The 26,584-nt window shown below is 47.4% G+C and overlaps 2 protein-coding genes across 5 annotated transcripts in view; one reads left to right on the forward strand and one right to left on the reverse strand.

Annotated features, from left to right (window-relative positions):
- XRRA1 (X-ray radiation resistance associated 1) overlaps positions 1-12,161 on the forward strand; it is a 50,418-nt gene extending 38,257 nt beyond the window's left edge. The window contains exons 10-17 of the mRNA XM_065423315.1: positions 624-761; positions 2,024-2,117; positions 3,386-3,504; positions 6,083-6,394; positions 7,977-8,154; positions 9,460-9,575; positions 10,658-10,763; positions 11,860-12,161. Coding sequence (XP_065279387.1) covers positions 624-761; positions 2,024-2,117; positions 3,386-3,504; positions 6,083-6,394; positions 7,977-8,154; positions 9,460-9,575; positions 10,658-10,763; positions 11,860-12,161 — 1,365 coding nt within the window. The remainder of the gene's footprint in view (positions 1-623; positions 762-2,023; positions 2,118-3,385; positions 3,505-6,082; positions 6,395-7,976; positions 8,155-9,459; positions 9,576-10,657; positions 10,764-11,859) is intronic.
- A 7,623-nt stretch (positions 12,162-19,784) lies between these two features.
- RNF169 (ring finger protein 169) overlaps positions 19,785-26,584 on the reverse strand; it is a 36,299-nt gene continuing 29,499 nt past the window's right edge. For all 4 annotated transcript variants that reach the window (XM_065417467.1, XM_065417464.1, XM_065417465.1 and 1 more), the window contains 2 exons: positions 25,494-25,593; positions 19,785-21,962 (listed from right to left, as the gene is read on the reverse strand). In XM_065417467.1, the coding sequence (XP_065273539.1) occupies positions 20,760-21,962; positions 25,494-25,593 (1,303 nt within the window). In that variant the 3' untranslated portion in view covers positions 19,785-20,759. The remainder of the gene's footprint in view (positions 21,963-25,493; positions 25,594-26,584) is intronic.

A 26,584-nucleotide genomic window follows, 5' to 3' on the forward strand; every position in this document is an offset into this window, starting at 1 on the left:
AGACAGAAGGGGGCACCAATCCATGAGGCGGTGTCGGAGCAGGGAGTGAAACCCGTTACAGGGCCGTTCACACCTCTGATAGCTATTGGTTTCCAGGCTAGCTGTAGGCTCAAGCAGAGATCACAGCAGTGGCGTGTTTGGTTCCTGTCTTGAAGGTTTTCAATACAAATATAAGGTTAGAGTTTTAATTTATTTTAAATGAACGCTGAGATTCTGGAGCAGAAGATGCAATCAGCAGGGGAAAGTACCAGCTGGCTGTGCTGTGTGGAGCCAGGCCAATATGAACCTTGTAGATATAATAACGGCAACACACCTGACCTGTTACAAATGGGGAAACTGAGGCTCTGAGAGGTTAAGTGATTTGCCCAAGATCTCGCAGTGAATCAATGGCAGGCATGGGGATGGAACCCAGGCGTCCTGAGGCCTAGTCCTCAGTGGTAACCATTAGGCTTCGTGCATTCTCTCTTTCCTACTCGGTTCCATTCCATGAGTACTTTGCTGGTCTTCAGCGAGTGTGGACTTTTTATGGTAATTGGACTGGATTTAGATGTCACCATGTCCTGGAGATTCCCCTGCGGCAGCTCTGTCTCTCTCTCTCTCACTATTCCCCCTCTTTCTGTAAGGATATTTTCATGGAGGGAAACGACCATTCATGTCTCACCGACTCTGGGACTCTCCCTGCCAGTTCCAGGAACACCTTGAGCCAGGAGTTTACGCCCCCCCTTCCGGAACTGCGCTATCTGAGCCTGGCCAACAACAAGGTAAGTCAGCCCATGTGGTTACAGGCTGCTGCTGTCCGTAGTAGTCAGGGTGAAATCTGGGCCCGTCAGGGGACAGGGGAGCCATTATTTTGCAGCTACATGCAACCCCTCGGTATGCTTTCTTGGTGGAACTGGAAATACACTCACCACGGAGACTTGCCGTGGCCAGCTGTGTTCTGCTGTACCATGGGACTGTAAGAAACTTAGAAACCTCTGTCCCCTTGTTCTGTCCTAGACACTGTCCCCACAGTGACTCCACTCCTGGCCTGGTGGCAGGCTCTAGGATTGAGGCTGTAGAAGGCACTGGGAGGCAGAGGTAGGGCCTAGGGCGTCAGGAGCTGGAGGCACTGTGCCTGCCTCTGGGTGTGCTGGAGCAGCACAGGTCGGAGTGGTCATTGCTGCACCTTTGAAATCAGTGGGCTCCAGCTGCTGACTGCTAGTGGGCACAGAAGGGTGGGCGCAGAGGCCACCCCTGCCCCGCCTCCTCTGAAGCATCTGGCACTGCTGGTGGTCTCTGTGCTCGGAGAGTGGGATTGGGTTGTGCCAGTGCCTGGTGCAATGGAGGGTACCATCCCCTTCCCCTTACACCCCCACGCACAATCAGCTGTAGTAGCAGAGTAGTACTAAGACATCACCGCTCTAAGGGTGGTAGAGTGATCCAGTCTGGCCCTCTCTCTTGCCTGGCTGCTACCTGAGTGCTGGATCTTCCTGGTCAGACTGCAGGATGGCTGATGCTCCCGGGGAATCTGCCCGGGGAAAGCCTGATGTAAATGGAATTGTTGTTCATCTTGTTATAAATTATGATTGCAGATACACCCTCCTCTTTGCTATGGAGGTGTGGCTCATTGAGACTACATTTCCCAGCATGCATTGTTCCAGGCTGATCCGAGCTGCTGGACTGTGAGAAATGAGGGCGAGCTTTGCCCCTCAGAGAGCGTTTTTTCACCCATAGATCTCCAAGCACTTTACAAAGGAGAGCCAGAATCATCATCCCCGTTTTGCAGATGGGGAAACTGAGGCACAGAGCTGTGAAGTGACTTTCCTAAGGTCACCCAGTGCCGGAGCTGGGAATAGAACTCAGGGTCTCCTCAGTCCCAGCGCAGTGCTCTACCCACTAGACAGCACAGTCCTCTCTGTCCCCAAACTGCTGCCTCAGGGATTCAGACCATCGGGTACCTTTATGATGACAGTAAAATCTGAATCAAAGAGCGCCTCAGCGCACGCAAGCAGGGAGTGCTGTGGCTTTGTATTTTATCTTGCAGATCAAAAATGAGGAGGACCTGCTAGCCGTGGCTCTCTTTCCCTCTCTGACGGAGCTGACGTTCCATAGCAACCCCCTGACCACCCTCAGGAGCGGTACGGGACCAGCCAGGATCCCTGAGGGGTCTGGCCCTTTAAGAAGAAGGGAAACCTGCAGGGCCTGCTCCTGCTCCCTGGGAGTCAGTAACAAAACTCCCCTTGAGGTGCAGGATCCATCCATTGCTCCCCGGTGCTGCTCATTTGGAAAAGGGGCTATTTCCACACATCGCTCCAGCGCCCGTTGTTCTGACAGCTGGCACGGACACAGGAGTGGAGGTGTTAGAGCTGCTGTTACTTTAAACCGCCGGCTGCCTGCTCAGATCAGGGAGAAATCCCGCTGGCCTTAGTCTCCGTGACATCACCAGGGCGATATGCAGGTTTTCAGTGTCCTGGGCCAGGGACGTGTCTCTTGGGAAGGGTTGGCAGGATGCACCATTGCCCACCAAGACTAGCCTGTTACAGCCCTTGTGCTCTCCTGGACTCTGCTTCTGTAGCTTTAAGCCTCTCCAAAGGCTGCAGGGAGGAGGCAAGGCCTAGCCTATGCCCACACAGCGGCCTGGGGGGAGCAAGCCCTGCCAAATCTAAGGGCTGGTCTACACTGGGGGGAGAGGGAGGTGTCGATGTAAGATACACAACTTCAGCTACGGGAATAGCGTAGCTGAAGTCAGCGTATCTTATTTCGACTTACCTCCCGTCCTCACGGCGCGGGATCGACGGCCGCGGCTCCCCCATCGACTCCGCTTCCGCCTCTTGCCCTGGTGGAGTTCCGGAGTCGATGGGAGTGCGTTCGGGGATCGATTTATCGTGTCTAGACGAGACGCAATAAATCGATCCCCGATAGATCCATTGCTACCCGCCGATCTGGCCGGTAGTGTGGACGTACCCTAAGGTGTGTGGAGCTGGAGCTTAAGGGAATTAGGTGCATGACTCCACTGAGTTTCCGGGAGTTGGAAACCGAACTCCTTTAGGTTGCTATGCTTAGAGCTCCCGTCTCCTAAGTCCCATTGCAGTGACCGATCAGCTGCTTCTTGCTGATAGCACAGTGAGGACTGGGACAGTCCATCCCCAGCTGCTGCGTCTCGGCGTGGCTCAGTGGAGCGATGCTGATTTACACCAGCTGAGGATCTGCCCCGATGCTTTTACACATTAAAGCTTCAATCCAGCAGCAACCGCTGGAAGCCAGAGGAGGTGCTGGCTCATTGTCCCACTGCATGAGTCAGTCCAGCCCCTCCTAGCCTGGAGAGCCTTGTCGTGGAACTTGCTTTCTACTGCCAGAGTGCCTGGACAGATACAGCTGATTTTAACGCAGTCCCCTTGTTTGGCAGGTGATCCACCTTTGCTAACCAGTTTCCTTCAGCACAGACTGGGGATTAAGCTAATTAGAAGAAAGATTTCAAAACTGGAGAAACCGCACATCTTTATTCCAATCAAGGCCAATAGGAAGGTATGAGAAGATCAGCGTGGTAAACGCAGCCTTGGTCCCAGTGAAGTCAGTGCCAAACTCTCATTGACTTGCATGATTCTGACCGCTCCTTGCTCCCTAGCACCTGGCTGACCCGGCATTTCTAATCACTAGACAATCTTCAGGGCGCAAACCATTAGCGCTAGTCCTGTTACCTATTCAAAGAACATGTACACGAAGAATGGTCCAATTATTGTAGCCTCCCCAGTGGTACGTCTGATCCACCTCCAACTCTTAACAGCGTAGGAGGAGTTCACATCAGCCCAAACCAAACACTGCAGCAAAAAGTTGCAGTACTGATGGAATGGTGCTTCTCTCTGGCAGAAAGCTGGAGCTGCATGTTGTTCTGGGTGGTGGAGCGAAGGACAATCCTCACCCACCAACCACTAACGAGATGGTTTGAAGCTACACACAAGCTGTTTGTTCATGCCAAATATAGTCAAGATATTGGTATCAGTAGGCACAGAGAAATAGGACAGCCTCCTAGCCCTGGTGATTTTACAACCCAAAGAGTTTACTGTCTAAATAACATACAATCCGTATCATGTCCCCAGTTTAACAGAGCACTAAAGCACATGCTTAATTTTAAGCAAGTGCGGAATCCCATCTCTATTAAGCACTGCAACCGGGTAATGTGACTTTCAATATAATTACATGGGGCCCCTCCATGTAGTGAACCCTGCAGAGCATGCGGGACCCGACCCTCAAGTGAGAGGGCTTCGGAGGAGCACAGACGTCTCCATCCCATGGATCCAGGAGATCCGTAGAGAGGGGCACCCCCTGATATATGGAGGCAGGAGCTGGTCTGCATGAATGACTGCTGCCCTGCTGGCCCCTCTTTCCTCCTGGCACTCGCTTCATAGATGTGAAGCCAGACGGGACCCTTCTGATCACATAGTTTCACCTGGTGTGTAATGCAGGCCACAGACTTTCTCCCCGTGATTCCTGCTCTGTGGCTCCAGCAGGGTCTGAACTGCCGTTGGCCAAGTCTTCATATGGCTGCTCAGTAGCGGGGGGGGGACTTCCAGGAGTTAAGGATGCATCAGGCATGATTTACTCCTGCCTGCATCTCTTGCAATAATGAATAAACTTCCCCTGGATGTCCAGCAAGGGCTGCTTCAGCCCAACATTTGCGGTGTCCAGCAAGTGCATCACCAGGGAGTTGACTGAAGACAGTTTGCTTCCCAGACCCTGGCAGAGCCTAGGGGGAGGGATAGCTCAGTGGTTTGAGCATTGGCCTGCTGAACTCAGGGTTGTGAGTTCAATCCTTGAGGGGGCCACTTAGGGATCTGGGGCAAAATCAGTACTTGGTCCTGCTAGTGAAGGCAGGGGGCTGGACTCGATGACCTTTCAAGGTCCCGTCCAGTTCTAGGAGATAGGATATCTCCATTAATTTAACCTGGCCTGGGAGCTGTAGAATAAAAACATTCCGGTGATAATGGCAGCTAAATTCTGCTGTGGCTGAGCGAACATATCCCATGGATTGCTCTGGCCTTTAGGGATGGGGCTCAGTTATTATAACCAGCTTAAAAATGGATCAAGGTGCAGAGAAGGGCTACTAGGATGATCTGAGGAATGGAAAACCTACCTTACGAGAGGAGACTTAAGGAACTTGGCTTGTTTAACATGACCAAGAGAAAGCTGAGGAGAGAGATGATTCCTCTCTATAAATACATCAGAGGGATAAATACATCAGAGGGATAAATACCAAGGAGGGAGAGGAGTTCTTTATGTTAAGCCACAATGTGGACACAAGAACCAATGGATATAAACTGGCCATCAAGAAGTTTAGGCTTGAAATTAGGTGAAGGTTTCTAACCATTAGAGGAGGTGAAGTTCTGGAACAACTTTCCAAGGGGAGCAGTGGGGGCAAAAAACCTAACTGGCTTCAAGACTGAGCTTGATCAGTTTATGGAAGGGATGGTATGATGGGACTGCCTACAATGGTGTGTGGCCCATCAGTGACTGCCAGTAGCAAAAATTCCCAACAGCTGGAGATGGGACACTAGATGGGGAGGGCTCTGAGTTACTACAAGGATTCTCTCCCAGGTGTCTGGCTGGTGGGTCTTGCCCACATGCTCAGGGTCTAACCGATTGCTCTAGTTGAAGTCAGGAAGGAATTTCCCCCCAGGACAGATTGGCAGAGACCCTGGGAGGTTTTCGCCTTCCTCTGCAGCATGGGGCAGGGGTCACTTGCAGGTGTAAACTAGTGTAAATGGTGGGTTCTCGGTAACTTGGAGTCTTTAAATCATGATCTGAGGACTTCAGTAACTCAGCCAGAGGTTAGGGGTCTATTGCAGGAGTGGGTGGGTGAGGTTCTGTGGCCTGCAATGTGCAGGAGGTCAGACTAGATGATTACAATGGTCCTTTCTGGCCTTAAAGTCTATGAGTCATACCCTGATGCTGATGTTGGCTGTGTCTGCATTCAGGCCCTGCCTACACACACACTTTATTTAGTAATGCCACCGCCCCTTCCAGGATGGGTCAGAAGTCCTATAGGGCGCTCAGTAGTTGTCAGGGCTTAGAGAGCTCTGGAGGATCACCTTTACTTCTCTTCCAGGTAACATCACATGTCCCAAAGGTTCCAAAGCAGCCACTGATGCTAGAAGCGCCTCTTGAGTCCTCCTTTTGGAAGCTCTGGTCGGATACAGAGGGGGGTAAACTAGAGGAGTCTGAGGAAGGACCACATAGGTTGAGCCTGTCTGATCCTCTGCCGCCGATCAGACCATCGTCAGCCCAGCAGCACCAGGAGCCCTATGACGACGCCCAAATGCTTGGTAGCCACAGGGAGGTGCCGGAGAAAGAGAAATGTGATTCCAAGCTTGGGCCGGACAGTGCTGGAGCTGACACTGCATTGTTCTTTCTGACTCAGGTGTGTGAGCGTGTCCTGTGTGTCTGCCTAGTATTAAGCCAGCCTCACGTGTGCATTCATGAGTGAATTATCTGGCATTCGAGAACCAAAGGCTCATCCAGACATGCTCAGACGGTGGAAATGACCTTTGTTTTCTAAAAGAAGAAAGCCTGGCATGCATGTAACTGAAGGTTATTATTCATAATTCTCCATCGACAAGCCAGCTGGAAATAGAAAGTCCAGCAGGAACAAGTACAACTACATGCACGGCTGGGGTGTTAGCGGAAATCAAAAATCAGTTCTCTACTTTCCCAGTCATGATTGCATTTATAAAGGCAACTTGGTTGCAGGTGGACTAGATGGTTAGGCGCCTGGTAGCTGACTATAGAACCTTGCCCTTGCAGTTACTGGTTCAAATCCAGCCCATGTCATCAAAAATCATTAATGTCTAATGGCTCTTTGCTGATGTGTGTGAAACAAGTTGGTTGTTGCTTTTCTCTTCCCACTGGGAAAGTGACCACATCACAAAAACCATTGGCACCAATTGATTCCCTTATTAGAAGTCTCAGCAGAGACCACATTCAAGGGACTACTTGTGCACGGACACTGAATTCCCACCTCTCCTCTGGAGGTGTTGGCCCAGATCTGGACTGAGGTGCATTGGCTGGGCAGACTGGTGAAGTTCTTGTTAGTTAGTTGGATTGCAGTAACACCTACAGGCCCTAATTGTGCTGGGCACTGTATGCACACGTACCAAACCGTCCCCAACCACAGAGCTTCCAATCTCTGTAGGCCACTTCCTGTTTCGCACCTGGCCTAGGGATAGACTTCAGCCTGCTGAGCGCTCAGGCTGGTACCTTTCAGGGCACCAAATTCCCTTTCAGAAGTGACGAGGGCAGCTTTCCAGACACCCTTTCCCCGAAATGTAGCCCTCACATTGTGTATGCGAGTAAACGTGGTTAAAGCGGAGTGTTCCGAGAGGGAATGTGGTCTAGTGGTGAGAGCAGGGTGCCAAGCACCAGCACTGCTAACTTCTGTTCCCAGCATTTCTAGTGACTCTCTGTGTGACAATGAGCAAACTCCCTATTGGTCTTCGGCCTGGTCTGCACCAGGATTTTTCTGATCTGGAATGCCCAGTGATGGAAACAATCACGTAGACAGGGCTGAGATGAGCTCAGGTGTGGTTACTACCTGTTGTTTAACCTTAAGGTTGGATTGTGGTAAGAAGAACTAAGCAGGTCTTAGCCTTGTCTGAAAAATCCCCGGTTAGCAGGGATAATACAGGCTTCTCCAGGGGTGTGGCAGGTAAATTAACGCTTGGAGAGTGTGATGATATTAGAAGCTATACTTTAATTATGAAATATTATTATTACAATGCATTCAATTAGGAAATCTCGATGCATCAAATTTGGATGTTTAGAGGCAATTTCTACCCTCACTTGAGCCCGAGTACCCCGAGGGGCTAGGGCATTGCAGTTGATGTAGCTGGTAGAATTCGTCTCTGAGAGATCTACGTCCGATCTAGAGTTTGGGTGGGGTAAAGGCAGGTTTTGGGTGAGTTGCTTTTTGCCTGTTGTAAATCTTTTCCCCTGGATGTCTGAAGCTGGATGATGCGGATGACATCCCCAGCTCCGTTTGGAGACATGAACTGGAGGAAAGACAAGGGAAAAGGAAACACAAGCCCAGGACGTCGGGCAGCTGCACATATATTCCCACGAAATATAAAGGCTATGAAGAATTGCTCCATGTGAAAACTGACCCTGAGTTCATTGAGCCAGTGGGTAAGTCAGGAAAGCTAATTTCTCTTGCTCAGAAATGCTTGTTCTGCAGGTCAGATGAGCTGATCGGAAACATCCCTTCTGACCTTGAAACCTCTGAATCTGAACCTGCCTTTGAACTTTAGGTTAGCAGGTGTAACTGGGAATCTGAACAGTCAGTGGAAAGGACCATGTTCCTAAAGTGCCCCTCTCTGCCCCTGAGCAACGTTGGTCTTAGACTGGTGCCTTTGGAGTTTTCCACAATAAGGGTAATGTTCATCCCTGGGCATGGGGCCAGTACATGGTCTTTGTGTCACGTAAGTCCCTCTCAGCCCTAAGAGGCTGGCCCTGAAGCAGGGGTGCATTCTGGGTAAGTGGAGTGAACCAGATCCTCCTCTGGCCCGGAATCTTATGCATATCTTTGCTCTGAAAGGCCATTTCCTTTGGCTAGTTCGGTACAATTCAGTCTGCCAGCTTCTGAGCCACCCAAGTAGGAAAAAACAGCGGTTAATGCTGGCAGAGCCAGCAGGAGCTAGAGGGCCCTGTGCTGCTGCAGGGTCTGAGACCCCGGCCACCTGGAGCCAGTGAAGAACCCATGGCACGTTTTGTAAGCAGAGGGGCATTAGGCTCCGTGTCCTGGGTAAATTCCTGCTCCCCAGGTTCCCCTGCGCTTTCAGCTGGCTATGGTATTCTCCACTTCCTGTGAAAAATCCTGTTCTCTCCCAGGCTGGGCTGATTGTGGTTCTGATCCATGCAAGTGACGTATTGTTTTTCATTGCCAACTGCACCCTGAGCCGGGTGTCTGACTGGCCTGCCCGAGCTGAAGCTCCCGTCTCTGTTTGTTTGTTTGTTTATGTGCCAGTGACCAGCAGAAGAAATTGTCTGTATTCCCAGCCCAGCCAGGTCTCCAGTGGCTGCCTTGACCCCGTACCGCACTTCAGGCTACAAAGCAATTGGGGCAATGCCGTTTTCTCATTGGCTAGCCAAAGCTGAGGTCCAACTTGCCCTTGGGAACGTTACCCTTGTGAACAATCATTCTTTAGCCTGTGTCGAACCTGGCGTATAGTGTGGATTTTAAATAGGGGCCGAGTCCTACTCCAGAATGGGCCGTCTTTGAGTGGTGAATGAGGTATATAGTCCTAGTGTCTTGGGTACATAGCTTGTAGATCCATTGGTTAATGGCAGTGTGATGAAAGCAGCTAAAGAGGATTTCTTACCTGATTAATATGGGAAGGCTCTTTGAAGAGGTCGGTAAGTGCTAAGTGTTACTGTAATTGTCAGCCGCAGCAGGGGGTTTCCTCAGACACACCTATTTCCCTTTGTTCCTAGGAATGCAGCAAAACGTCCAGGCGCTGAGGCGTGCTCTGAAACAGCCCCTGGTGTATCGTGACTCGAAGGCAAGGCTCGACAGTGTGCAGAAGCCGTATGTGCCCAGAAAAAAGAAGGTAAAACATTTAGGCTTTGATGGCAGAACAGTTATTTTTGTTCTCTGTCTATATCTGGAACCAGAACTGTGGATTCAACCCCTGCCAAACTGGGCTCAGAACTTGGTAATGGACTCGAATGGAAGCCCTAGAGTTGAATGTCCCCCCAGTCAGGTCTGGGTCAGAATTTTGTATCCCTGAGCCATCTCTTATTAAATCCTTCACCTCTCTTCATGGCAGGTTCCAAAGTTTTGGCCCAGTGCTATCAGATGCCTTCTAGTCTAAGCAAGTTTCAGAGTAGCAGCCGTGTTAGTCTGTATCCGCAAAAAGAACAGGAGTACTTGTGGCACCTTAGAGACTAACAAATTTATTAGAGCATAAGCTTTCGTGGGCTACAGCCCACTTCTTTGGATGCATAGTCTAAGCAAGTGGTTCCCATCTCCCGATATGTCGCGTGACAGGCTTCGGAGTCTGGTACAATAAGCTTCCCTTATTCCTGACTGAAGAGTTTCTGTTCAGGGCCCCAGCCTATTGCTCATCCTTGCCTTTCGTTCCATTGGGTGGACTCTTTCTCCACCACGGACCATGGCATGCTCCAGACCCCTACCTTGCCATTACAAAATCATTCCAAGCTTAAGCGTGGCGTGTTGCGAGCAGTTTGAATGGGAACTGTTGGGCATGGGCTCACCCCCACTTAATCTGGTACCTGGGCACAGTTGCCCAAAAAGGTTGGCAACCATTGGTCTATGGTTTATTGAGGAACTGTCCATCTCCAAAATGTTGACAGTAGCCCACCAGGATGGGTAGATGCTACGGAGTAAATTCTTACATTGCAGTAGAAGGATGTAAGAGCCACGCTATTCTGTAATTGTACATCGCACAGCATTTTAGGTACAAAGGGCAACTGAGAAACATGGACCTGACGTAGATTGGCATGTCTGAGACATGTCTATGACCAGCTTTGCTCATACTGAGTCGAGCACTTAAAACGGATAGGCCATGTTTCCAGTGAAAGCGCAGCTTGCCAAACATTGCAGGGCAGGGTAGGAGGATAGTGGACATGGACCATCACACTTGCTCGTCATTGTCTGCTTTCCTTGTAGATGGGGAAGCCACCAGGCCCTCCGTCTCAAAAGACTAAAGCCGAGGTGCTGGAAGACATCCTCCTAGCCATGAGAGGCAACATGAACATCATAGAAGTTCCACTAGGTATTTCCCCCGCATTTCTGCTCACTTGCATGCAAAGATTGTGATAGGACAGACCTGTGCAGAGGTTGGAAACATCTGCATTGTGATGTATTTGAAATTAAATGTGTGTGGTCCAGTGACTAAGGGCACTGGATTTGGAAGTCAAGTTACCTATGTTCCACCCTTGATTTTTTGACAGTGACTTATGGGTGACCTTGGCAATGTCCCTTATCTGTGCCTCAGCTTCCCCATCCCTCTAGGAGGTGCTGAGAAGCCTGTAGAAGCTGACAGCACTCAGCATGTTATAGAATCAGACCCACGACAGCCAGTGTGTGCACGGTCCTCCTTGATGTGAACCAGGAACTAATCATGAACTGGGCCCTGCTGCCCTTTGTTTCCTTAAACTAAATGGAAAATGGCTTCCCAAAGTGGAAAAGTACAAAAGCTGGTAGTGACCAGAGTGTAGCTTCCGGACTAGCCGAGCACTTCCCGCTGCCGGTTAAACAACACAAGCCAAGCAGAGGCACCGTGTTCAAATTTCCATTCTAAAGTCCATTTGTTCAGGTTCTATAAATAGAATAATCCTTAGAACGGGGGCCACAGCATCAAGCCCTGTAACTGACCTTCACCCCACTGCAGTCAGCCCCATTTGACAGAGGAGGGAAACAGAGGCAAAGGGAAGTGACTTGTCCAAGGCCAGACGAGTTGGGATTTGAACTCAGGAATGCCAGCGTCCCTGTCCAATACCTAGGCCATTCTCTAGCTCCAGAGCAGAACCTTTCATCCTCTACGGTTTGTTTGTGTTTCCGACGCATCAAAACCTAACGCGTGAAGAAGCGGTCCCGTTTGGAAGTGGTTTAGTGAGAGAGGTTCTCCAAACAAGGTAGCTGGTGTCCAGCTATCTATGGACTAAACCAGTTTTACTGTATGGGCCCAATCCATGCAGTCCCTGTTGCCTACAGTAGGAGCTGCGGCTGAGTTCCGAGCATAGGATCAGACCCGACAACGTTTTCTGTATCAGAGATGGGAGGGAAGCAGTAAAGATCAAAGTCAGTGAGATTTTAAAAGACCAATTCCAGGGGAAACATAGTGAGATCATGCTTCTGATCTTCCCCAGGGTCTGTTTTGCGAAAGAAGAAATCCAACCGGAAGGAGTATCAGGAGGCTCTGGGGTTGATGAAGGAATTCCACAAGAAGTACAAGGCTGCTTTGGCAACTTCCAATAAGGCGATTTGCAAGGAGAGTGTGAATATCCCAGAGCTGGGGCAAAGCCCAACTCAAGAAACTTTTGTCGAGATCGAGGAAAGTAAATCAGACTCTCTGCCTCGGGATACGGATGAGAGCGAGAGCCTTCAACATTACCTATCACTGGAGAAAAGTTCATCTCGTAAGGGAAGCGTAGTGACATTTGCTTTGTAAACTGGCCTGTGGAGAACAGGAACTTCCCAACTTTTGTGTTTCTTTCTAGATAGATTTTTGAGTTAGTTTTATAACGAGGTTAGTGCACTTTTAGTAGCGAGGGTTGAAAATGCAGCACAGTGAAACAGTTTGTGTGTAACATGCCAGTACAATTGTGCTCACTTGAGTCCACATAGTTACAGCTGCAATCAGTGAAATAAACAAATAGCTCACAAAACCCCTGGTCCGTTATTGCCCTGCTGCTGCCAACGGCGAGGCGTCTGCCGCTGTAACGTGGTTATTCTGAAATACGGAATCACATGCGGCAGGTGCACAGGCAGCTGGCACACTGCAGTGATTGACGGGGCCCAGTGTAGCAGAAATCCTTTCATCTATAGATGGGTAACAGCAAGGGTGGCTAAAGGCACTCAGGGACTGCACAGTATGTGGGTGGGTGTCCTTTATAAAGTAGTGAAAACAGAGGGAAGGGCAACAAATGGAGCTAGTTTCACATGTTGCCATTCTAACTTCAGCTCATCTTAACAGATCATTAATTAACCCTGCCCGGTTAAATTTACATGGACTATGAGTTCTCTTCCCATGCCGCTCACACCTCAGACTACCCAGTCCACATGGATTCTGGACCTAGGAAACTAACGCATTAAAGTACTCGTATTTCTAGCATAGATAAGCAAGGTGAGGATTCCACTCCCCGTAACTGAATCATTCTGAGCTAGGACTAGGTAAGAACTCAAGACAAAATATTAAAACAGTTTCTAAGCAAAACATTATACTCCAGCACATGCATTTTTGGCATGTGTTTCATGGGTCACACCTGTAGCATAACCCCTCAATCATGCACCTGCTTATTGGTTGTGTCTCTGTCTTTTCCAGAGCAGCAGGGGGGCTGTATTTGTGAAACATGTGAATCTGATACACTTGCCTTAGAACTGAAGAGTGTAACTCAGGTCACTACTGGAAGCTCATCCAGCGTTCAGCTTTTAAAACAAGTTACTAGCCATTCGCTCCTACGGGGCAAGTACACAGCTGCTGCTGAGGTCACCTGGCCTTGGAGTACAGCAACAGCCCAAAGAGATTTAAAAACATTCGACATGGCTCAGAATTGAGTGAGGAAATCAGTGTGTGGGTTTAGTCATCTTTAAAAGTAAAGCCCTTCCCCTCAACTCCCGAGGTGCAGTGGCAGGGGGAAGGAGCACCATTGTCAATCAGTAACACCCATTGCTACAGTGGCTGTGGAGTTGTTACAGACCCGGCTGCAGCAGTTTGACTGCCCGAATGGGCTGTGTTCGTGTTCGTACTGAAGTACTTGGTGCAGCACTCATCAATGCAAAGACTCATTTTCCTGTAAGAGGCAGATGTTTGACAGAAACAAGCACAGGGCTTGTGGGAAGTGACCGAGGGAGGAATGATGAAAAGAACCAGAGTGGCAGTGGGGGCCAAATCCAGCCCTGAAGGAATTCCAGGGCACTTGGGCTAATTTACCTAAACAAACTCAAAATGGGGAGAATGCTCAACATGTGCAGTATGGAGAGACTGTAAACCCCCTCGAAGGGGAAGATACTATTTCTGCTCGGCAAGCTGAGCCGGCAATACTGCATCCAGGGCTGGTGGCCACCTTTTAAAGGGGACGTTGAAAAGTTGGAGCGAGCACAGAAGAGCCATTAAAAATGATTTGAGGCGTGATGAGAGAGCATAATCTGTTTAGTTTATCAAAAAGAACAAGCGGGGACTTAATCAGAGCATAGAAACACCTTCACAGAGAAGAGCTACTAAGCGCTCTTTTAATCAAGCCGAGAAAGGTGTAACAACTCCCAGTGCCCCCCTGCAGCCTGAGTGAGCAAGCAAGCGTGCGTATATCTGGATCTGGGCCAACAGAAGAAAGAAAACCTTGGCCCCTTTAAGGATTGCTCCCCTCTCACCTCCTTGTGGGCACTCTGGTGCTGGCTGGACAGAACATAGACTGTTGGCTCCCACAGTAGCAAGGGAAGGTTTAGAAGCCTGCCACCGTGCCGGGGGGCAGCATTCTGTAGAGAAAAGCTCCCCCTACGCTTGGGATCAGAACAGCAGGTTTCTGAACTTTTCGGGGGGGTGGGGGGGGAGATGCTAGTTGCCTGTTGCAGGCTGGATACCTTTCTGGAAGAGATACTTTATCCAAATTATAGGGCTCAAGCCAGGGCTAACTGGGTGAAATTCTGTGGCCTGGGTTAAGCAGGAGGCCAGCTCAGATGATCTAAAGGTCTCTTCTGGGCTTGGACTCTATGAATCTATACCTTAGCATAGGAAGTGTTCCAATGGCCCGACTCCAAAACCCTCCTCCTCCATCTCATTTCTGCAGCCAGGGTTGGCTCCTGTGTGGGATGGCTGCTGGGCATTAGAAGGACCTCGGTAGAGCCCGTCTTTCATTCTCCTCCCACCTCGCTGCAGTTATCCTTGACTATGCAGCAAAGGTTCTTGTCCTCAGCTGTATTGCTACTGGTGATTGTACCTGCCTCTGCTCCCCAACTGCAATGGGAACAGAGTAAGACTACGGCAAATGCCAGCCCTGTGAGCCATGGAAGCCCCAAGTCCTGGCTGCACTACAAAAACAGCAGTTCAGCTCTTCTACTGTTAGCAAGGGGAGGGGGCCCTCACCTACACAGGCAAAACTTCGGGCTGTTTGGACTCACGGTGTCATTATCTCAGCCCAGTCCCGCCCTTGGAGCTCTCATCTGCCACTTACCACATGCAGGCCAACCACCCCCACCCCCACTTTTCCTGGCAGCACTGGCCAGATGGTTACTTCAGTACATGAAGAACATGTTTTGTTATGCAAACTGGAAGTTTCAGCAGCTGGTTTTTTGCATCCCATTCACTAGCAAACTTGTATAGGCTGGGGCTGTAACAGGTTAGAAAAGACACAGGGACGGGCTTGCTCATTTTCATGTACAGCAACTTCAGGAAAAAAAAAACAGGTAATTCACTACAAGAACCTTGTTTTATTCTATTTTAACTTCTGCTTTGGTCCTAGGATTAGAGCCCTCTTCTCTGCTGTTAAAACGTACAAGATATCTGTATGACTGACAGGTGTTGTTTGGGAATTTTTCACTCTGCTTGAAATAACAGAAGCCACAGTCTGATAGAACCATGTCCCCACATGTTATTTTACCCACACATTATACACATGCAAGTAAATAAGCTTTCAGTAAACTCCGATGTGTTTTATAATGTTCTGATGAAGCCACAGTGGTTCACCTGAGGCCCTAAATGACCTTTTGTCTTTTACTGCACTGGTTTTTGAACAGCAAGTTGAGGATACACCAAAGCACAATAATTAAAGCATACTGGAAAAAATGTAGCAACATCTATATTTGTTTTAAACAGTTTGACAGTAAACACCAGAAAACCAGGCATACACATGATCCCATCAGTTAAACGATTTTTTCTTTGCATAGTGAATAGCTAATTCTCTGTTTGATGCGTTGCAGTGTTTTAAAGATACGGGGAAGAAAACAGTTTGCATCAAACTCATGTACAACATGGAGAGAGACCGTTCCGGTTTCTGAGCTACAGTTCAATCAGCGGACATGGCACAGTTTTGAGCTCATTGTGAAGATCTACCAAAGATCCCATAGAGCTCCATCAGTGACTTGCTGGACCTTCATGTCCACATGCAAAAGTTGAACAAGGAATGGTCTTTAGTTTTCATCTCTCGTCCCCTTTAAAAATCAGAAAGGATTGGTTTTGATGAAATATTTTCCCACTGCACAGGACAAGCTCCTTATCAACCTTTCACTTGAAAGCTAGAAGATGGCAAAGAGGTCCGGAAAGTCCAGCAGAGAGTACTGCAGGGCTATCTCCTTGACGCATGGCTAAAGGCCTGGTTTTAAAATCAGTTATAGTCTTTAAGGCTTCTATCTCCCCTTTGCTTTCATTGACAAAAGACAAAGCAGCACTTGATTAAGCTGTACTTCAAGACTAATCCATACTGCATGTACAATACCATTTGAAGAAAAATACTGACAATATAGGACAGTGTTATACAATCATCTTTTGCACAATCCATTCTTTTGGCACTTTTCCTTCATTTGTTTACTGATGTCTGTAGTCACTAACCCCTCCCCTCCCCCCCCCCCCCCCCCCAAGAACCTTAATACATTTGTTTTCCATCTAGAAATCTACATAGAGTCAGAGTTGGTTTAAAGTCCTGTGGCATCTTTGGCAGATTCAGTCATTCACCTACTAAACGAAATCCCTAACCCTACCCCTTCTGGTCACAAGGAAGTGCAACAAGCAGTGCAATTACTTCACCAGCCACAGGGCCCCCACAGCTGAGCCCCATTTTAGCTTACAGGAGGGCAGTAAGGTGAGAGACTTTCACATTTTGGAAGAATTTGTACATGCCTTCACCTTCACGCAAACTGCAGGGAGTAGGTTCAATTCCTTAGAGAATGTTAGATCAGAAAGGAGTAGGATGCAAAACAGTGGCCAAAATAGAGATATTTTTAATAAAATCTTTTGTTGTGTTAGTGTCTCCAGACATGTGGAGATCTTTGACTCCATCCATGGTTCTGGTGTCTCCACCAGAACTGCTGTTTTCCTGATACTTCTCACATGGCATTAGCTGCGTCAAAGGAAATGTAAATTTGATCTTTGAATGCACGAAGGGCTGGGAACTTCTGTTGTTTGAAGTGCAATTGTATACAGTATCCTCTTTTTTACCCAAGCTTTTCTAGTAAAGAATAAAAACACTGTTCCTGTTAAACTAGTAAAACATTCCAACAGAGTCATCAACATTCCATCCACTCGCGTCTCCAGCCTCCCAAGCTAAGTGCACACGGAGCTGCACAAACCAGGGGTCTGATCCAAAGCCCAGCAGAGTTAGTGGAAAGACTCCCACGGACTTCCGTGGACTTTGGACCAGGCGGTATGGGCCCAATCCTGCTCTCACTGACTTCAAAGGGAGTAGGACTGCGCCTATCCTAGCAAACTGGAAACGTCTTTCTTGATCTTTAAGCAACTAGATGGAGGATAAAATTATAAATATAAACTGTAGTTTTCTTTTAAGAAAGGTTGAAATTAATGGACTAAAATCCTACACCGTATTTTGTGGACAAGTACCCCTTGGAAATATTAAAACCAACCCTGCCACATTATTTAAAGATGCTACTGCATACGAGTAATAATGTCTCTCAAAAAAAGTGACAGATTTTTAGGATCCACAGTTATTCCACAAGAGGATCCCAAAAATCAAAGGCCTCCTTAAATAAATACTGATACAACGGACCATACATTGTAAGGGCTTTTCTATGATGGTCCGGACCTGCACCCACAATCAACGGGAGCTTTGTATTAATTTCAATGGGATCAGGGCCTTGGATTAATCATGTAACAGTTTGCAGAGTAGGGCCCTTTGTGTGAACGACCCGTAGATAATAAAGTATGTAACAGACATTCTAGCCTGGTTCTTTTCTATCAAGCTGTTAGCTTGAGGAACTGTCCTAACTGAGGCTATGGCTCCTGCACGTCCATTGAGACTCAGATTTAAAAAAGGAAATGAACACATGAAATTAACACACAAAACCCAAGTGTTAAAGTGACCTTTAAAAAAACCACACAGAAGGACACTGGCCTAGGTGGGTAGGACTCAAAATCTCATTCTAAGGAAAGATACATTCAGCTTGTGAAACCCACATAAAGTGAGTTTCTCAAAAGCTCTTTTGTTTTAAAAAAAGCCAGCAGCCCAGGCCTAGAACAAGCCAAAGTAATTGAGTAAGGAAGCCTGTTTCAAGATATTCACTTGTGCGGAGCGGGGTGAGGGGGATGTTGAAAGAGAGACTGGGAAAAAAATCATGAATACACTTGGATAGTGTAAAAAAGCTTTTGCTCGGAACAAAAATAAAGGAAATTCAGGATTAAAGACCGTTGTTCCATCCTTAATGTACTCTGCTGTTCGCAAGTACTGAGGAGACCAAATTTGACCATCAGTAACTGTGACCCATGCAAACCCACTGACTTCAACCAAGTCAAAGCCTCGGCAGTTTCCTTCAAATTCACTGCTGGCGTAAGTGAGTGCAATGCAGGTCAAGTCACTGGAGTCGTATCAGCTTAAAATCAGCTGTGCATTTGGCCCAGAGAGGTTGCAAGTGTGTAACTAAGGGCAGAATTTCCTCTCCAAAGAGGATACAATAATACACAACCCATGAGCTACAACAGTTAGGCACAGCAGTCCAGTCTAAGAGTGCAGAAAGCCAGCATCAACTTCCTGGCTTCACATATTAGTTGAATAGCCAGTAGTTTTTGTGTGTTAATACGAGATATATATTATGTCATCATTACTACAAGATTTCTCAAAATGAAAGTGTCGATCTGTTGAAATATAGTATTTAAAATATATAAATTTTATCCATTAAAATATAAGATTTCTTTTTTTTAAAAAAAATCCAGTTTAAAGCTGTAAAAAGCTTCAGGGTCCTTGTAGTTATATGAATAAGTGGCAAGCCGGAGACTAAACCAATTCCTTCGTTGCCAGGAAGGCAAGCCATTCATCATCATTTAAGATGGAAGGAGAAAGCAAAAGACACGGCAGAAACAGATGAACAATTAAAATCCTTTTACATCAACCTCTTGTATGCTGCATTAGCAGAACCTCCCTGCACTCCACAGGTCAGCTGCAAGTTTTGCCAGCTGCTTGGTGTACTGCTGGTGCAGTGTGTGTCCGGTAGCTCTTTAAAATGCCAGTGTCACCCGGTATAAGGAGCAACAAGATATTAAATTGGCAGACTCACGTTTCTGAGGGGGGGAAAAATCCACTGAAAGAACAGAAGATCCATCGTCTAGAAATTCAGGATTCAAAGAGTGACATTTTTGAGCCCATTACTGGTGGTAAATCGAGAAAATTATTTCACTCAGTGAAACAAATGTGTGGACAGGCCTGAGGTGAAAGGGAGAAAAGCAGAGGTTCTTTGGGAAGGAAGGGCACCCATTAACAGTGAGCATGGACATTTATCTTACCTAATGCACTGATCTATATTCCTTGCAATTGGTCCAAGAGAGAAAAACGAACACTCTCCATGACACAGGCAGACAGACAGACTTCATTGGGCTGCTTAAAACATCAGAGTGATTCGAACCAGATTGTAGCATTAGGCTCAACAGTGAAAGCCTGGTGGGAATTCTCACTTGGAAAGGGCTTCATGTGGTGATTGCCACATGTGGGGTGGAGAACACACTCTCCACTGGATAGGGTCCTGGACTAGTCAAGAGTCCTGGGTTCTATTCCCAACTCTACCACTGACTCTGGGCAAGTTGATAGGCTGAAGTGTCAACTAACTGGATGCCACTGTTTTGGAGAGCCCCGTTTGGGAGATCTAGGACCAAGAATTACAGCACCCCCAGCTTCCAATGACTTCAACTGGAATGGGAGGTGCCCAAAATTAGCAGCCATTTTGAAAATTTTAACCTTTGTGCCTCAGTTTATACATCTCTAAAGTGAAGATAATGGCTACTTACTGCTACCAAACGCTTTGAAACCTCTGGGTAAATAGTGCATTAAGTGCTAAGTAATACTATCACTGCAGTGCACACATTCCCCAACCCAACCGTGGCTGGTTTATACCTAGGGAATGAGCAGTACACGGGGCTCCCATGCTGCCAATGTCAAACGGATTCATTTGGGTGGCTCTCTTCCTTACTGATGCGTCTCTTCCTAAATGTCCAAGATGAGCAAAACCACGTTGATTGGTTTCACCTTCGTGCCATCCCAAGAGAGTGGGTTGGAAGTATTCACTTTGCCTTTTCTTTATAGCTAAGTTTTCTGTGATATTACCAACATTGATTAACTAGTTTTCAACAATGCATTTTCCGTAAACTCCTTGGTTTGCAGGTTTCCTACATTTCATTTGGTCTCATTAAAATAACCTCTGATCTACGCTGTCTAATGTATTTCATTTTTTGTGCCCCTGGAAGGTGTTACTGAATCGTATCCGCTATCGGTGTATCCACTTGCTCCTTAGGACACAAAGGAGAAAGCATGGCTCACAGCCTCTTTCTTAAGGGGTCCCATTGTTACAAGGTTATCACAAACCAGGGAGTTTACATCACTATGGTCTAACTTATGATCCAGTCACAGTATCTGGCTGCAGCATAAGGGAGAGAGTGAAACAGGCACAGGATTGGGATGTTGGAGAGAAACAGTCTAGAAGATTTATGTAAATGTGTTTTCAATCCCTAATTTCTGTCTGACATGATGCAGCAGGCTGGACATTGGATTGACAGGGTCCTTAACATTGGGCTCCTATACTTGGTATCCCATTGCCTTAGTAAGATGGTCACCACCAGCATTTAACTCAGAAATGTCACCTACTATGTTTAAGTACATTTCAACGTATACATGGTGAGGATCAGTTGTCTTTCAGAGTGATGGACAAAACGGGACAGGTGAATTTTTGTTTTTAACCTGCAAGGACCCTGGCTTCAGCATGAACTGGATCTAAAATGTCTTACCATCAAAAAGGAAAAAAAAAAATTTGTGGGTGGTAGTATGACAAGAAAATAGTTCCTCCTATAGGATATTTTGATAAACCTCATGTCCTCTACAAAAGGCAACATTGTTCCTAAGTGCTACTTTGCACCTGTAGTGCTCTTTGACCGCAAGAGATATTGATCTACTCTTCCTTTCCGCCTATCCATTGTCCTGTTTTCACTGTCAAAAATTCGCTGCAGTTGTAAGGCCAGCCTCCTGTCTTCCTCCTCCTGCTGCAGCTTCTGTTCCATCTCCCTCACTAAAGGATCAGCTGTGGCCAAGCCCATCTCGCCAGCTGTCTGCCTCAGTCTTTTAACGGAACCATTCTGTTCCAAGTGCTTTGTTTTACAGTGTCGCTTTCGTCCTCGTCTCAGTGAAGGGGGCTGTTCGCCAATAACATTTTCAACAGAATTGCAGGTACCATTTTGTACGTTGATCAATTCACTATTGTTCAGGTATTTAAGCTGCTTTTTTCCGGCTGTCTTGACAGAAACCCCTAGCATACTGTTCCCTGGCAGTGCTGGGTTGACTCCAATTATTCTTCTGGTCATTAGTTTTGCCCCAATGCTAAGACAAGATTTGTCCAGATATGAATTTGTTTTTACTTCAGACACATCTGAAATTTGAGTGTTCAGAGAGATTCCATTTGCTCTTGTATCTAGTTCAGAGGAACTGCCATCCATTGTTAAGGCCTGTGAACGGTTTTTCTTGTGACTAGTCCTTTCGAGCTTCACTTCACTGATCGAAGGGAAATAATCTAACTCTGTGTTTGTGTGTGCCGCAGAACCAGGTGGAATTTGATCATTTAACATTCGTGGCTGCTCTTTATTGGAGTTAGCAATGTCAGGAACCAGAAAGTCCTCTCCGGTCTCTGAAGCCAGAGATGTAAGGGTAGCTTTACAGAGAGTCTTTTTAATCTGGCGCTCCTGAAATATTTGCTCCCATTTTTTCAGGATTCTGGGACTAGCTTCATAGGTGGTTGGTTTCTGCAGGCTTCGGTTCAGGTTCCTTGGAGTAGACTTTATAATCAAAGGACTCAAGACTTTGCCGTCGGGAAGCCTCTTGGGAGGAGTGCATGGTGAGCAGACAATGGGTTTGAAATGATTGAGCTCTTCTGAGATACTGTCATTGCTCTCAGGGCTGATGGATCGCTCCGGCTTGTGCAGGATGGAGAGTGACGAAACCGAGTTGAAAACCAGACGCTTTTCTGCTGTCAAATCTGGGGCAGAGAGGCAGCGATTGTTTTGGGTGGATGACAAAACTCCAACGATGGGAGTTGACGCACTGGTCACGGATGGAACCTGTAAGACAAGTCATCGGGATTAGAAAGTTTGCCATTGTGGTGATCTAAAAAGAGGGGGCCAGAGTAAGAGTGAAATGGATGAATCTGCGAGAGAACAGAAGATGCTGCAAATCACCTAAACAATTAACTAGACCACTAGTTCCTAATCTTTCAGGCAACTGTACCTGTTTATCAGGCCACGCTGTACCAGATGTCTGCTGTACCAGCCAGCAGCTTCAGCCACCTTCTTCCTCTCAGGCCAGCGACTTCCTTATCCTACCACGTTAATAACGAGCACTAAGTCCAGCCTTGGGGCTAGGCCCTGCAGTCCTGCTTGCCTTCCATTCAGCTGTGCACTGTCTAATCTGGAATGCAGTCTGGGGTGCTCCAGATCCTGCAGTAAGTCAGACTAAGCAACTGTGGTTGGTTAGAGCACATTGAAAGGCCCACAGGTAACCAGGGTGCACCGGAATCCAGCACAGCCTGGGTCCCAAATTCATCCTTGGCAGGATGGCTGTGCTTGGGACATCAAAGGAATGGAGAGTAGCTAGCCATAGTGGTGGCAAAAGCTCAAAGCACAGGACAAAGAGAGGTTGATAACCATGGAACTAGACTAACTCAAAGAAAATTTACCAATGGTCGTGATGGATTCTCCATCACTGGCAATTTTTAAATCACGGTTGGATGTTTTTCTAAATGATCTGCTCTAGGAATTTTTTTGGGGGAAGTCCTGTGTTATATAGGGAGTCCGACTAGATGATCACAATGGTCTCTTTTGGCCTTGCAATCAATGAAGCTATGACATCGCCGTTTACAGCAAGTACACTCAGACATTTTCTGGTCATCAACTGATTTATAAAAAATGGTTGATCCAGGATTTAACACACTCTTACTGCAAAAAGCAAAGAGAAAAGGCTGGCCAGATGACACTGAACAGGGTCAGTTAAACAAATCCTCCTGTGCATTATCGGCACACAAAGTGTGGTTTCCAGTTTGCTAGTGATTAAACAACCAGGGAGCTGGCAGCAGACACTCCTTAAGAGCAGCACGGCCAGCCATGCTCAAAGCCATTTCCAACACTATCACATTTAGGAGCGTGAGGGCATACAACTACAAATAATGCAGAGTAAAAACTACATATACACAAATGCAAATGACAGTTTTCCTTTTCAAAGTCAAGGTGATTTTATGCAGTGGTTAGCCCCTGGCACTGGAATGGCTTTTCTTTGTTCAGCTTAGAGAGGTGATTTTAACAAGCTTATGTCTCTGGAGTTAATACAGGTTGCCAAACATCCTTTTAGTGGAGCACTTGTTCTCCGGGAAGGTCCACTCAAAGTCTTCTTAAAAAAAGCTCTGGGAGCTGGGAAGACAGATTACTTTTACAGTGCCTCATTCTGGACTTGTTCCAACTCCCATCAATTTCAATGCGAGTTAGATTAGGTCAGGGGTTCTCAAACTTCACTGCACTACGACCCCCCCTTCTGACAACAAAAATTACTACATGACTCCAGGAGGGGGAACTGAAGCCTGAGCCCGCCCAAGCCCTGCCGCCCTGGGTGGGGGAGCTAAAGCCCGAGCCCCCCGCCCCAGGCGGGGGGGGGGGGGGAAGAGGGGGGAAAATTAAAGACCAAGGGCTTCAGCCCCAGACAGGGGCCTGTAACATGAGCCCTGCCGCCTGGGGCTGAAGCTCTCAGGCTTTGGTTTTGGCCCCAGGCTCCAGCAAGTCTAACGCCAGCCCTGGCAACCCCATTAAAACGGGATCCTGACCCACAGTTTGAGAACCACTGGATTAGGTCATCTAAGAGGGTCCTTTTTTAGGACCATGGCCCATGACTGTGACCTCAGAGAGGGCCACAGTACACTTTGGACCTTGTCAGAAAGATTATTTAGGTCACCTGAGCAGGACCTACTGAGGATCTCCCCATCTTGCAAGCAGGGTTGCCCACCAAATGGCTATCCCAAGGATTCCTTAGGCTTCCGACAGTTACTGGATTCTTAGCATGATTTTTTCCCCCCACTTGTGGAATGAAGATGAAGCAGAAGCTGAAGAGAAGGGGATTCAGTGCAGAAAGTGGACAGTCCCAGTAAAGGAGACAGATGCAGGCAGAAGATGGATGGTTCCTTATTCCTTCTTGAAAAAAGGGAAGCTCTGGGGAGAATGAGGTCATGAAGATCTCTCGCTGGACAGGGAGATGCAGAGGAAGAGTGGAGCTTCCCTTTGGTGACTGGAGGTGAAGGCTCGGATGGATGTAAGGTGCAGTGGGAGGGAGGAAGGCTCTGGAGCAAGGGCTCAGCCAATGGCTGCAGGGGACACCCCATCTCTATGCAGGAAGACTCAGCAGAGAGTGGAGGGAAGGTAGGAGAAGAGCCAAAGGGCCACAGGTCTCATAAGAAGGCCCTACCACTGAAGCCCTTTGAAACATGCTACATCCCCCACATCTCCTACCTTGACTGGGCTGGGTCTCCTGAAGTGGACATGAGGCACCGGATACTTGGTGCAACAGGACTAAGTAACATTGACTGAATCCACTGAGTTGTATGATGCTGCTGCCAGGCACCAGGAGCCTGCAGGCCAGAGAGGCAGAAAATGGCCCAGTACGTGGAGAGTAAAAGCCCAGAGTGACATCAATCAAATTGCTGCTGCTGGGGACCAAATCCTGGGACTGATGGTGCTACAAAGGCCTGAGAGTCTCAGAAACCGTGCAAAGGAAGACGTCTGCCAGATGCGCAACACCAGCCCAGTAATTAGGCTGGAACAGCAGATGGACATTTGCCTGAGAAAATCATGGGTTGGATTTTCAGAGGTGCTTAGTAACCACAACTCTTACTGAAGCCCATCTGTGCCATAGGCACTCAGCACCGCTGGAAGTCAGGCCTCCTGTTCTCCCTTTGCTGGGCCTGTAGCACCAGTTCATTCACAAAAAGAGCCCCATTGACTTCAGCAAGAGCAAGACCAGGCCAACTGTTCCTAGAGAGGCGATGTTAATCAGTGATGGTGCACAAGGAAGGAGACAGAGACCAGGTCAACAATGATCATTTCTGCTCCACTTTAAAACTGATCTGCAAGGGGTGTATGGCGGGGGGGGGGGGGGGGGTGGAATAATTTTTCGCTAAAATGCAGAGGTTAAAAAGTAGCTTGGGGGTGGGATGGAGACAGTTTTTTTCAAGCTTGTGAGAGATTTGTTTTTTAAACAACCGGTGAATCAAAGAAAAAGAAATTCTTTCAAAAAGAAATTTTCGAAAAGAAATCTGATTTACAAAAAAGGAAATGGAGTACCCTTCGAATTCCCTGTTATCACATGATGCTAGCAAAAAAGTGTGGTGTTGTCCATTTTTCCGTTCAATTACTTCCAACCTGGACTGGCAGTCAGCTCCTGCTGTAAGTCGTAAGGGACTGATTAACATCACACCTCTGCTGACAACAATTTTTTTGACCGAGAGCTAGATGATCTCCAAGTAACTGTCACTGTATAGCCTTCAACAACATTTCTATGAAATGTACAAACTTCTCCCTCACTGGATGTAATATATTTCCAAAAACCTCTGGTACCTTTGTTCTGTTGGCTGGGGCTGATCTCTGCCTGCTCTTTGATCGATCTCGAATGGTGTCATTGCAACTCTGACTCCTTTCCAGTTTGGAGGTTAGGTTCCTAAAAATCAGGGATATGTAAAACAGACTGGATATTAACTTAAAACAGCAAATTTCATGGCACCATCAAGCTGGGCACATAGCTCATTCTGCTTATGTGCGCCAGTTACCTGTGTCATGCAGGAGGTAGAGGTAGCCACCAAGACAGAAGGACACCTCCCAACTACCAGAGCAGGGGGAACTTGGAGGGAGATTATGACTGATCTGTTTCCTGGGCCACTGCAACAACACACTGCTCTACACCCAGGGTTTATGGCAAAGCCACAATTTAGCCCTGAACAAATGCAGGACATTACAGAAACCCTTGTCCTGTCCTACCCAATCTCCCCCACTTGGTACACTTGATGCAACCAATGAGAGTAAAGTTATATAAGCAGCTCCTTGGAGCAGGGGCCAGCTCTTGGCATTTGTGCTGTAAAGTGCCCTGCCCCTTTTGAGAACTGTATAAACAAATGTTTTTATATATGAACCTACCATGTAGATCTTTATAGAGTACAGAGACCGTAAATGTAATGAATTTTACAAGACAGCCTTCAAAGGACACATACCCAATGCATTAATCCTCAAGAATTCTATGGCAACTGTGGGACAAATTGGTCCTATTCACGATCAAAGATTTAGAAAAACTAACCTATGAGAAAAGGTTAAAAAAACTGGACATGTTTAGTCTTGAGAAAAGCAGACTGAGGGGTGACCTGATAAGCCTACAAATACATTAAGAGCTGTTATAAAGAGGATGGTGATTGTTCTCCATGTCCACTGAAGATAGGACAAGAAGTAATGGGCTTAATCTGCAGCATGGGAGTTTTAGATATCAACTAGAATTAATAGTTAAGCACTGGAACAGGCTTCCAAGGGAGGTTTGGAATCCCCGTCAGAGGTTTTTAGAAAAGGTTGGACAAACACCTGTCAGGGATGGTCCAGGTTTACTTGGTCCTGCCTCAGCGCAGGGGGCTGGACTTGATGACCTCTTGAAGTCCCTTCCAGCCCTA

This window comes from Emys orbicularis, chromosome 1 (assembly GCF_028017835.1).
Source record: "Emys orbicularis isolate rEmyOrb1 chromosome 1, rEmyOrb1.hap1, whole genome shotgun sequence".
NCBI classification, from domain to species: domain Eukaryota; kingdom Metazoa; phylum Chordata; order Testudines; family Emydidae; genus Emys; species Emys orbicularis.